This window comes from Acomys minous (assembly GCF_964271855.1).
Source record: "Acomys minous genome assembly, chromosome: 2".
NCBI lineage: Eukaryota > Metazoa > Chordata > Mammalia > Rodentia > Muridae > Acomys > Acomys minous.
Window position 1 is genome coordinate 109,302,424 of NC_140484.1, and position 12,803 is coordinate 109,315,226.

At 39.9% G+C, this 12,803-nt stretch overlaps 1 protein-coding gene across 2 annotated transcripts in view; it reads right to left on the reverse strand.

The window, feature by feature from the left end:
- The window catches only part of CHD2 (chromodomain helicase DNA binding protein 2), a 114,113-nt gene extending 102,986 nt beyond the window's left edge, over positions 1 to 11,127 (reverse strand). The window contains exons 1-2 of one of the 2 annotated variants that reach the window (XM_084751982.1): positions 10,660 to 11,127; positions 7,210 to 9,839 (exon numbers count right to left, since the gene is read on the reverse strand). In XM_084751982.1, coding sequence (XP_084608108.1) covers positions 7,210 to 7,310 — 101 coding nt within the window. In that variant the 5' untranslated portion in view covers positions 7,311 to 9,839; positions 10,660 to 11,127. The remainder of the gene's footprint in view (positions 1 to 7,209; positions 9,840 to 10,659) is intronic. The other variant, XM_084751983.1, reaches the window with a different exon arrangement.
- Positions 11,128 to 12,803: the final 1,676 nt, after the last annotated feature.

A 12,803-nucleotide genomic window follows, 5' to 3' on the forward strand; every position in this document is an offset into this window, starting at 1 on the left:
CCCTTTTCCGGTCTCCAAAGCACACATGAGGTGCAAACACACATGGAGGAAAGCAGTCATACATATAAAATACAAATATATAAACTCTTTAAAAAAAAAAAAAAGAAAGTTAGCTAGTATGCATGCCTTTAATAGCAGAACTCAGGAGGCAGAGACTGGTCTTTATAGTTCCAAGGCTAAGCCAGAACTACATGGTGAGACTGACCTAAAAAGAAATGTATAAAATAAAAGGCAGGCATGCCATGAAAATGCAGTGCTATGACACAGTGAGAAGGAGAACTGCAACGTGCCAGCCTAACTCCAGATCAGTAAGATCCAGTGTCAAAAGGAATAGGGCAGACAGTGACAGAAGCCAAAGTCCTCCACACCTGGCCTCAGTGTGTGCATGAACTACATAGACCACACACAAGATAGACAGATGGTAGCTAGGTAAGTAGACAGACAAAATATAGACTTTAGAAGCAGTAGAGAATGATCCAAGACATTTTACTAAGTCTCCTAATCTCTTCTACAGCTTTCTCTGAACCAACAAAGGGTACAGCAATCACTCCCCAACAAGCTTAAGCATCCAAGAGGCAAACTACCAAAGACCTAAGTCACATTCCACCACAGACTCTGCTGTACTTCACCAAGGCTGGGTTCGTGACAGGCACAGTAAGTGGTGGCTCTCCCTGAGCCTTCTCATTATTTTTATTTTAAGCAGTCTCTCAGTCATTGCATCCATAGATTTGTTATCTATCAAAATACAGCAATTACAAACGCAGGGCCAATCGGAGCCCAGGTATGTTTCTTTAATCCCAGGACTCTGGAGCAGAGGCAGGTGGATCTGAGCTGAGGCCAGCCAAGTCTATGCAGCATTCTGAGACAGCCAGAGCTACAGAGACTCAATCTCAAAAATCAAAAAAAAGAGGGGAAAAAGAGCAGGGCAGGCACGGTAGCACATGCCTTTTATCACAGCACTAAAGACAGAGGCAGGCTGACGGAGTTCAAAGGCCAGCCTAGTCTACACAGTGAGTTATAAGCCAGCCAGCGCTACAAAGTGAGACCCCATTTCAAAAAAGACAGACTACATAAATGACATCCCCTAAGGTCTTGGGTTTTTTTTTTAATCAATTTTTAAAATGTTGATGCAGGTTATATAGTTCATACTCCACTCCTGTATAATCTGGTTGATATTTACCTCTATAAGCTATACGAGGAAGGTGACGTCAGAATGGAATATAAAAGTATTGACAGGAAGCATTTTTTTTTTTAAAGATCTGAGAAGGTACTAAGTAAACTCAATGAGGTTAACATCCAAGCAAACTTCTGAGTCTGTTTGAAGAGTGTGATTGCATAATACACTAAGGAGAGACCTCTAGAACTTACAGCACAAATGAGAGACAGAAGGGGCTCGGCCACTATAGAAAAGCTCCTTACTCCACATTTGAAAGGAACGCCTGGAGCTGGAGAACACACAACACAGAAAAACTAAACGCTAACTCCTTTTCCCAGGTTCCCATCCATCTTTTTATTTCCAGATTGACAAACTAAAACACCGGCCTGAAAGTACCACCAAAGAGGACGCGACAGACAGGGCAGTGGTCATCACTAAAGAAAACAAGAACATGTTCTGGCAGAAGATTTGGAACACATGGAGACGCTGCAAGCAGGAAAACAACGGTCAATCTGGGCAACATGAATAGCTTCTTACAAATTACATCTGGAAGGTAGGGCTGGACTTGGATATTTTTAAAGACCTCCAATGCCTGAGACAGAAACAAACTCTTTCAAGCCATAAACCATGTTAAAAGGAACTGAAGTGAAAAAAAAACCCAAACCCACACGAGTCTTGTCACTCCGCTTCCACAGGAATAAAGTGCACAGCAGACGTGGGCAGACAGACAGACGCTGAGTGCTAGGAAAGGCCATCTCCAGCCAACTAGATGGCTGCAAATACTAGAGCGCTCACTAGCTGCTCTCCTACTGCAGTGGCTTGAGGAGCAAAATGGGGCAGGGAGTTAAATAAAACAGGCAGTAATTACCATCAGAGGGGAAGGGAAGGGACCTCAATTACTGCCAAGAGCAGGGCTGTGACTCATAGAACAGGAAGAATGAGCAGCTCCCACAGGGACTAGCTCCTCTGAGGAGTTAAAATTAAAACTTAAGTTTAACTACAAAATGCACCCAAGATTTTAAAAGGGGACTTGCCTCCTGATGTCATTCTCGAAAATCACTCCCCTATTTTGCCTAAAAGGGACTCTTGGTAACACGGACAACCACGAGGACACTTGAGCAGAACCTGGCTCATCAGAAGACACTTAAAACTGAAGGGTTAGGGGAGTCAAGGATAAACTGATCGGTAATAAAACAGTATTACTGGTAGCTTACATTCCCTAAGGCCCTCTACAAGGACTCTAATCCTTAATCCTCACAACCCAACAATGATTAACGTGGTCTACATTCTAAAGATGAGAAAATCTCATGTCCCAAAATAACCTACATTGGAAGCTTTTAGTACTAAAGTACAAGCTGAACTGATATCCATTACGTACATAGCTTTTGCCTAGCAAAATCATGACTGAGAGTTAAACCTTAAAATTAGGTTTATTTTTTTTTCTTATTTTTTAAATTAAAAAAAAAATTGTATTTACTTGTAAGCATTCAGAATGTCAACAAAACAGCCACAATTTCTTTTAGCAATTACAGAGTGGTATTCAGTTAACAGAACAACAATTATGTTCGTGTAAGCTGCATCACAGACAATTGAAGATGGAAAAAAAGCAAAAACAAAAGAAAAAAAACCACCTACGGTCCTCATATGTAACTAATTTGTGCTGTGCACCAACAAGAACCTGCTTTAAATTTCCATGCCAATTTACAACCCCCAGACTGTACCAGGCAAGGTCAGTGGCCACTGAAAATACCACCAGGACAGGGCTAGCTAAAGACACATTCAGTAGTGTGTTACCTATAGAAAAAAAAACCTGTACAGTTTAAAAACCAATCTGACGGTCTTACATTTCAATGTTTTTATTTAAAAGTTGTATAGAGGGTAGTTAAGTCCTTTATAGACAAGGGGAAAAAACTGTGCTAGAACCAACTTATCCATCCTCTTCCTCCTCTTCCACTCCTCTATTTCTTGCTCTTTCCAGCCTTACCACCCCCTTTCTCGCTGCATCGGGCTTCCTTCAGCTCTGAAGGCAGCAGAATCCTTTTCACACTTCCCCTTCGGCGTGGCAGCCTTCTTCTCACAGGGCTGCCTGTCACCCGCGGCGGGGCTGCTCCACGTCTCTCCTAGTTTCTTTGCACCACCACCAATGGACAAGCCGGGGGTGTTCCCCCGTGATTTTGGGGCAGTACTCAGAACAGAACAAGGCGGCCCCTTGGGTGCATTGGGGTCCTTGAACTTCTTTTCGGTCCCCCTTTGGGGGGACATGGGTTTTCATTTCTCTTTCTTTCATAGTCAGCCGTGTCAGTCTTTGCCACGTCTTCAAACTTCCCCTTTTCTTTAGCAGACTTGGTCTTCCACCTCTCTGAGCACTTCTTGGAGAACTCTGAGAAGCTGACAGAAGCATCTGGGTGCTTCTTCTGGTGTTCCTCCCGGCAAGGGTTCACAAAGAATGCATATGAAGACATGTTGCTTCTTAGGATCTTCTTTGCCTGTGGCTTTCATCCGCGAAGCTCGGAGGCACCATGTAGCTCGTGCTTGCCCCAGCGCTGTCTCTATGGAGCTCAATGTACTGCAATGGCTGTGAGGCCTAACTTACTTTACCGAGCCCTTTAAAAGGGTGAAAATGGAAAGACAGCTAAGCCTTTAAGAGCACTTGCTACTTACTCTTGCAGAGGATGCAGGTGTGTGCTTCCCAACACTCACACGGCAGCTCACAACTATTAGTAACTCCCGTCCAACCGAGTCCTCTTTCCTGGCCTCCGAGGGCACCAGGCACACTCATAGAGTGCACATACACACATTCATATAGGCAAGCACTCATACACATAAAAAATAACAAATAAATAAATGACCAAAAACAGGGTCTGAAGAGATGGTTCAGAGGTTAAAAGCACTGATTCCTTCCAGAAGTCCTGAGTCCAATTTCCAACACCCTCTTAGTAGATCACAACCATCGTATAATATGATCTGATGCCCTCTTCTGGCCTACAGGTGACATGCAGGCAAAGCATTGTATACATAATAATAAATCTTTTCTTAAAAATAAAAACACTATAAAAATGGGGGACCAAGCCGGGCGTGGTGGCGCACGCCTTTAATCCCAGCACTCGGGAGGCAGAGGCAGGCGGATCGCTGTGAGTTCGAGGCCAGCCTGGTCTACAAAGTGAGTCTAGGATGGCCAAGGCTACACAGAGAAACAAACCCTGTCTCGAAAAACCAAAAAAAAACAAAAAACAAAACAAAAATGGGGGACCTACTTTCCCCAAACTGCAAGAGTATACAAAGCCTCTTTTAAAATAAGATAAAGGGTCAGGAAGACATTTGAAACACCAAAATCGGTGATCCATAAGCAAGCCCGTAAGTGCTCAAACTGTTTCGGAATACACAACATGAGTGGCAGCTTCTAGGCCTGTTATCATTTATCTCAGAAAGGCCTTGACCTTCATGTCCTAATCTGAGCTCTAACGTTTCTAGCAGAGAAACTTTTCAGGGAAGTCTCTGGTCCCGGTGTCAACCCAATCAACTAAAGCACAAACTCATTTAGAAGCAAAGGTCACAACAGACACCTAAAGTAACCAATGTGCTAAATTACTGACTTAAAAAGGAAACAGCCTCTGAGCATTCGGTGATTGGGTCAAATTAGTTTTTTGTTGTTTTTGTTTTTGTTTTGTTTTGTTTTGTTTTTGATTTTTTGAGACAGGGTTTCTCTGTGTAGCCCTGGCTGTCTTGGACTCGCTTTGTAGACCAGGCTGGCCTAGAACTCACAGCGATCTGCCTGCCTCTGCATCCCAAGAAAAAAAGAAAAAGAAAAAAAAAATAGCCTTAAAGTTCCAAAACAAGTAACAATTGGCAACACTGGTGAGGCTGCCGGATCATACTGGAATGCATGATGTAACCACTGAGGATAAGCAAGCTAAAAGTTGTTTTTACTGGTATGCAGAAGTAACTCTTGGGTAATAGGGCGGGTACTAAACACAGTTTCCTTATTAAAGTAACACTCAAGAAAGAGTTCTTAAGTAGTCAGGTAAAGCCAAAAACCTAAGGATCATTAATAACAGTATCAGCAAAAAAATGACTTACTGGCAGTCACATAATTTTCCTCTAAGGGACAAGTTCACTACACCTAATTTTATGGGCGAAATGGTATGGGTGGGTATGGATCTCCCAGGGGATCTCAGCAGCTTTGTGGTACAAATTTAGACACTTGGGCTGAATACTAAAGTAATGTAAACTTAAATTTTTAACAGTCATACAAAATTCAAATAAAATTACATACTCATTCCTCAAGCAACTGGCTTGTTATAGTTTATCAAAACTTATCAAATATTGTTTGCAAACCTCCTCCATAAACTCCGCCTTTTAATCTTATTTTAGAGTCATTATCTCAGGCAGCCAGGGCTGGCCTTAAATTCTACAAAGCTGAGGATGACTTTGAACATCCTAAATAAATAATTTCAGGTGTGTCACATGCAGATCCCGAAATTATGAACCAAACCCAGGGGCCTCTTGCACACCACCAAGATACACCTCCCAACACCACTGACTTAATATACAAAACGTACTAATTATAAGAGAGCCTACCCCACTCCCCCACCCCGCCCAAAAAAGTGCAAGGTTGTTTTGTTTTGTTGTTCAAGGCTGGGTTGCTTCTCTGTAGTCCTGGCTGTCCTAGAACTCGAATTATAGCCCAGGCAGGCCTCAAGCTCTTGAGAGCTATCTGCCTTTGCCTCCAGAGTGCTGGGATTAAAAGCAAGCTCCATCACCACTCACCAAAGTCCAAATTTTAAATATTGAAAACACACATACCCCAAGAAAGGGGGAAGGTTCCCTGCCTGCTCCTGACATACCCACACAAGGTATAAAAGAGATGGATCAAAAAGCAAACTTTAAAAAATGTTGGTATGTTCACTGGCTCCACTGGTAACCAATTCCTAAATCAGTACACCTGTGATAATACTAATACCACACAATGCAATACACCTGGGCTGAAAATACCTTCCACAGAACTGTTTGTTTTTTTTCATAAATACAGTGCAATGTTGGCTACGTAGTTCTATCCTACAGAAATTTAAGAATGGTTGCTTAGCAAACACTAAAATCTATTCCACTATAATTTAATTCCATTACACAAAAAAGGAAGATGAGATTATTATTTTCTTTCTGATGTCAAGATACTTTTGTTTTTCTTGCTTTTATTTAATAAACACCTTAAAATGTTAGAAACCAGCAAATATAAATACATTTTACAAAGTCTAGATCTCTAAGGATGTTTAGCGTTTTGTGCAGAATAAAGATGAGAATTTCTATGTAATTCTTCTGTATAGCAATCTTTAAATCCCTTACTTTCCTAAGCATTGCACTAAACAACCAGGAGTAAGGAAAACCTACAAAATCCATTACAGAGAATTGTTCCTTTCAAAAAGACCTATGAAAACATCTCTAGCAGCAGTCTATTCCTTCTTAAGAATGGTGTCACAGGACAGCTCTGGCTAGAGATCCCCATGCCTCTGCCACTGACTCCCCACCCACTGCTGAATGAAAGGTGTGGGCCACCACACCAGGTGCCCATACTTTCTACAATTACCATATTCTACTAAATTGTTAGTGGCCCCTAAAGAATAGCTTACTTAATATTCCTAAACTGTACTGGAAAGAATGTTTAAGTAAGCAAAGAAATGTATAAACACTGATTTTCTTTCAAGGTTGAATTCATTACTTGTGATTTAATTTGGAACTGTAGTTGGTAAACTATTTTTAAAAATAAATTCTTGCAAGGTTCCCAAACCAGGTAGGAAATGAATAGTACCACAGGTGGATTACCAGAAATGAACTAAAGGGAGACTAAAGCCAAGGCATTTCTCAAGACTTCACCAAGTAATTTTGCAATCAGCCAAGTATGAGTCTCAGCCAGTGCCAATAACACTGTTTGTTGACACTCTACAGTAATATACTGCCTAATGCGCTGACACTTTTTTGTCGTAACTAAAAGTTCCTAGGCCATTTTTTCATTTAACTACCCCATTGCGATTCTTACAAACCACTAAACACATACTGACCTGAGTTTTTCTTCCTCAAATGTCAACTGAGAAAATGTTTGATACCAAGTAAAAATGCACGGGGACAAGCTCACGTGCTCTTCCCTTGGTTTATGAGCCATGTATGACAGAGCTTAAACACCCGTTAAGGCCTTTCAATTTAAAAATATTCCATTCACACTGAACTGCTTTCAATCAATGGGAACAAAATAAAACTCACTAATCTCTTTACACTAAACAAGGATGATAAACAGGAGAAAGCAACGGACCGGAACATCCAAAAGAGGAAAGGAAAAAAAAAGCGAAAAGTGTAAATTAAAAAAAAAAACAAAACACCAGCGAATTACTATTTAGAGATTTACGATTGCTGTGTCTTTTCTCCAAAAGAGGACTAGTCCTGGAATGAGCTCAGAAAAACACACTGTAGGGTGTGGTGTGGACCACTACAGGCCAGGCCTGAGGACTGCAAGGATCAAAATTGGTCCGGAAAGAAGCCGCCCACCGGAAAGTCCCGACCAAAATTCCCTTCCTCTGCCCCGCCCCCCGGCACCAAGCGGAGCCCAGATGAAGCCGCCGACCGACGCACGAGGCTAGCGTCACCGCGTTCTCCCACCCACAACGTCTGACGTCAGAGGGCGGAGCCATGGCGACGGCACCACGGTTGACCCTGCTGTTACCAGGCGCGCATACAGCCAATCAGCACCCGCCGCCAGCGCCGGCTGGCCTTTGAACTCCGCACGGCAACTTCCTGCTGTTTGGCGAGTACACAGTGCAATGCAGTATGTCTGTCAGCGCTGCGGCACAAAGGAACAGCCATTTTGTGACTGAGCTGGACCTGCACCAAGATGCCAGGGCCACCGAGAGCTGCTGCTTGTGCCAACTACCGAGTTGCCCCTTATCTCATCATCAGAGTGCCAATGGGAAACGTGGGGAAAAGGATGTTCTGATATTAAGGTTTCGATTCATTTGTTTCAGCCTTCTTAAAATTCCGATTTTTAAAAGTATTATCGGCGTCATAAAATGGCTGCCTCTTAAAACTGCTGTTCCAGTCCACAAGCACTGCAAATGCCTTTTCTAATCATCCCCAGCCTTTCAAGGAGGCTAGCGAAAAACGTTAAGATTTTACCCCCACCTCCAAATACGGCTCAAAGGCAGACGATTTTAGATAGGCATTTAATTTTCAGTTTAGAAATGCCGTCTCCTAGAACACAGAAATGCGTGCACACAGTTCCATGTGCATCCCTTTCCCCTAGTTTCCATTCCTGCATATAACTTAGGTAAGTGTGTGGCATACTTTATGCGTCTATCACTAAAACTGCTGTATTTAAATTTACATATGTGAAATGTTTAAATATTTTAAGAAATAAAATTAATCTCAAAAAAATCGTGATATACAAAGCACATTAGACAGAAGCTTTAACTTCAGAAAAACCATTAACATAGTCACCATTAAAAATACAGCAATTGTTTCAGAAACAGGAAAACAAGCTTTACTTAAAACTTGTACTCATTGAAATCTCTCTAGTGATTCTCATTCCAAAATTTACCTGACCTGAAAACAATTCCTTTCCTCCCCTGCAGAATCAGGCTGCAAAGGTGGTGTTTGAAAGAGTGTTCTGTAACACCATACTTCAAAAATAAGATCTACAGTACAGATAACCTAGGAACCTACATAGGGGTAACATCACTTTCAGCTCATTAGAAATATCACCCTACCAAAACAACACAAACATCCTTTAAACTTTACAATCTTTAAAGGAAATGATGTCATAACTATGTGCATGCATTAATATATATGTTAAAGAGTAACAGTAATTTATAAGTAACTCCATCTTCAAGGAGTACTGAGTATTTTCAGACATCCATGAAATGATTTAAACTATACTTGGCAAAAGCATTAAAAACCCGCCTCTTGTTTCACTGAAGCAATCAAATGTATGACAATCCCCAAATTCATTTAACAGATAAAATAAGTTTATTCAAAGGCAGCAGGATTAGAGCATAGTCTAATCAATGAAAACAAAAAACTTTGCATAAGAAAGACAAAACCCTGGTGAGACTATGCAAATCACATACTCAAGGGGGTAAGAACTTTAATATTAGGTCTTTCATAATTGTCAAATATAGGAACTTCCTATAGCTTCAAAGACTTACTTTCCAGAAAATTAGTTTTGCATTACAAGCCTTTCTGTCCTATATATAACCCAATAATTACACAGGCAATTCAAAAGATATCCAAATTTGTAACAACTCAATTTACAAAGGAACTTGGAAATGTATTTTTAAAAGGCTCAAATATTTTTAGTAGAAAGCAAAACTCATCATTTGTAAAATTATATCCAAAACTTCCAAATTTACAAGCTAATTTAGAAAAAACTTCAGGCAAAATTACAAAGTAAAATCAAAATTGAGAAATGATCACATAACCAATCACAGCCTTGTTAGCTGCATGATTTAAAAATTATGACAATTCTTAAGAGCACATTAGAAATGCATTCACTTATTTTTTTAAAGATACAGTCATACAACAAAAATATCTTACAAACATTACTTTAGTCACTGATAAGCTCCTTCAAGGAATGTGAAACAAACCATAATTTGAACAAACAGTACATTAAAAAGCTTCAGAAGAGAAAGCATTCCAGAGGACTCTGTCAAAATAAATGGATAAATTTAAAGCAGCATCAACTAAAATACAATTACCAACCAGAAAGCACTGTCTTAACATAAATAAATAAATAGGAAGCTTGTAACATTTTAAGCAAAAAATGTACAGTTACATTGTCATAGTAACAAACACAAAGCTAAGGTACAAATAACATTCCAGGATTTTTGCGGTTACAGATTTAATGATCTCAGGTTTTGGTAGGTCATAAAAAATTTTCAAGTTGTCAACTGTATCAAAAGAATCAAAAATAAAAACTGAAAGGCATCAAAAGGTCCTATTTGTGATTCCGTTTTTAAATGTACATTTTTTCATTCATATAACTTTCTCAAATGTCTATTTACTATAATTTACTACTACTAGGCTCCTCTATGGCCCTCAGTTACAAGTTTCAATATCCCAGATTCTTCAAAGAAAAAAAATCTGCCTTGTATGTAAAATGGTGCAATGCAGCAATGGCTAAACAGACAAGGTCATTTTTCTGCAGCACAAAAACCTAAAAACTAAAAATTTACCGACAGAAAAACTATAGTTTCTAGGAAAGGCCCCTCCGTATAAAAGTACCTTACCTCTGAATTCTGTTAGAGGCCTTAAGTCACAACTCAACTTTCATAAATTGCTACCAAAAAAATCAGGGTGTGGCATGTTAGCAATCTCAAGGTCACGATTTAAAAAAAAATTCAACCCAGGTTAGAAAATTCTTATAAAACAGACAGCAATCCATGTCTGTCAAAGTAAACAAGTGTAAGCTGAGGTTTCAAAAAAAAAAAAAAAAAAAAAACAGAAAGTAAGTTGATAGCTCATACCTCGATGCATTGCTGTGTAGCGAACTGTCCTCCTCTTGGCTTTTGTCCTTATTTCTCATCATCTTTTAATTCTTAAATATTAAGGGGGAGGGGGAATCTGTGTTTGCTTTGAAGTCCTGTGCCCAGGTATTTACTGTCAAAAGTTGAAAGAAAGGTAAGGTCCCAGCTTCTATGGATGGTTTTTATTATCAGGAACAAAGTCCTGACGATGTTACCGATATTCATTTAATTCAACAACGTTAATCAACAAAAAAACCCAAAATATTTCTAATTTCCCGTTTTAAAATAAGTGGAGGATAAACTAAACGGCAGAAGCATCACTATCAATAAGGAAAGTTTCTCAAAGTAACACACTGGATACAAATAACAATCTCCGTATCTTATTGCGTCATCCAGGAATTTCTCGTATTTACAGTAAATAAAGCCAACTTCAACATAAAAATCTTTAAAATTATCACTAATTATCGTGGACTTACCTGATCCATGTAGTATGTCCAAAGCAAGAGTCCTATCTAGTAGTAGAAAAATATCAGATCCAAAATTAAAAATAACGCAAAGTCCTCCGTTAAAAAACAAAAAGTAAATGAAATAATCCTCAAATATGTTCACTTGTCAAAAAATAAAGCAATAATTAATACTAAAACAGGTCCGGAAGGGGAAAAAAAAACCTCATTAGGAGAGCGCACAAAAATGGAGGTGCGCCATGGCTTCTAAGCTGGAAAAAACAACGACCTGGGCTCTCAATACGGCAGCTTCTTCCAACAAGGCACGAAAAGAAAGCTCCTAAAAGCTGCTTTTCTCCCAAAAAAAGGTTCGGATCGACCCCAGAAAGTCACTAGAAGAGGCAGGGGGCTGCGGGGGCCCCCTGAGGCTGCCGGAAAGTTAGGGAAAGTTGCGTAAAGTGAACCGAAGCAGGGAGCAAAGCGCGCTCTCTCTAAGGCACAGCCGCCATCTAGAGCCTCCTTCCCAGCTCTGAGAGCTCTGCCTTTGATTGACACTCTCTACATTTACCCCACAACTCAGGTGATGTACCATAGACCCACCCCTTCATCTCCACCAAAAAAAAAAAAGAAAGAAAGAAAGAAAAAAAGAAAAAGAAAAGAAAAAGACCCAGATCTTCCATCCAAGGGAGCCTAAAGACCCCCAACCCCACACCTCCCTGCCCCTCCAGACCACTCCATCAGGGGAGGGGGAAGGGCTTCTTAACCCCCTCTGGCTCAAGCACCCTTTTTAAGCCAGAGAGAAATGTAATTTGTTCCTTTTGTCTAAAGATCTGCTAAATATTTCAGTCCTGGAGCTAAATAACTTCCTCCCTGGACAGGAAGTGGCATTTTATCAAGCCATTTTGAAATAAGAATAATTTTTAAAGAATCTAAAGCTCAGCTTAAGTACTAATATTTAAAAACAATTAACACCCCCATGGGTAAAATGGCTTGTAAATAGAAGCAACATCTTAGTTCCATATATTAAGCTCAACTCTTCCCTTCTTTATAGTGTCTAAAAACATAAAGATTAAATTTAAGGAGGAATTTTCCACCCCAACTGGAAGGAAAGGGTAATTTTTTATAACTCAAGAGCGCCTCCCTAGTGTTCAGTTGCAGTAGAGCAAAAGTTAGTACAACCATTTTTGCCCCCAGAATCAACAAAATTCTTTAACCCATTATATAACCTTGGAAGTGCCACACATCAAAAAAATATTCTCATACCATATTGATTTGGGCAAAATAAAGAACTTCAAACTCAAGAATAATATACACCAACACTGATCACCTAAAAATCAAAAACTCAACCTCAACTCCAAAACCAAAAGAACAAGTATATCCAGACCCCCTTCACTAATATTTCACATCAAAACCTAGGTACACTCAAATTTCATCAACAACACATCACTTACAATAGGCCACATCTAACAGCCAATTATCAAACTGATAAAGACAAACTCCCTCAAGGTGGAAACAAAGTCTACAGAAACAAAATTACAAATTCAACAGTGTTCTCTCCATGCAGACAAGTAACCAACCACATAAATGTGCCCAAAAAACTCAAAACATTCCTTTGCTGAACCGTATTATTGGTCAAAACCATGTCATTCCATCATTGTGGTAATCCATTTTAGTTTTACAACCCAAAGCAATTATGTTAGA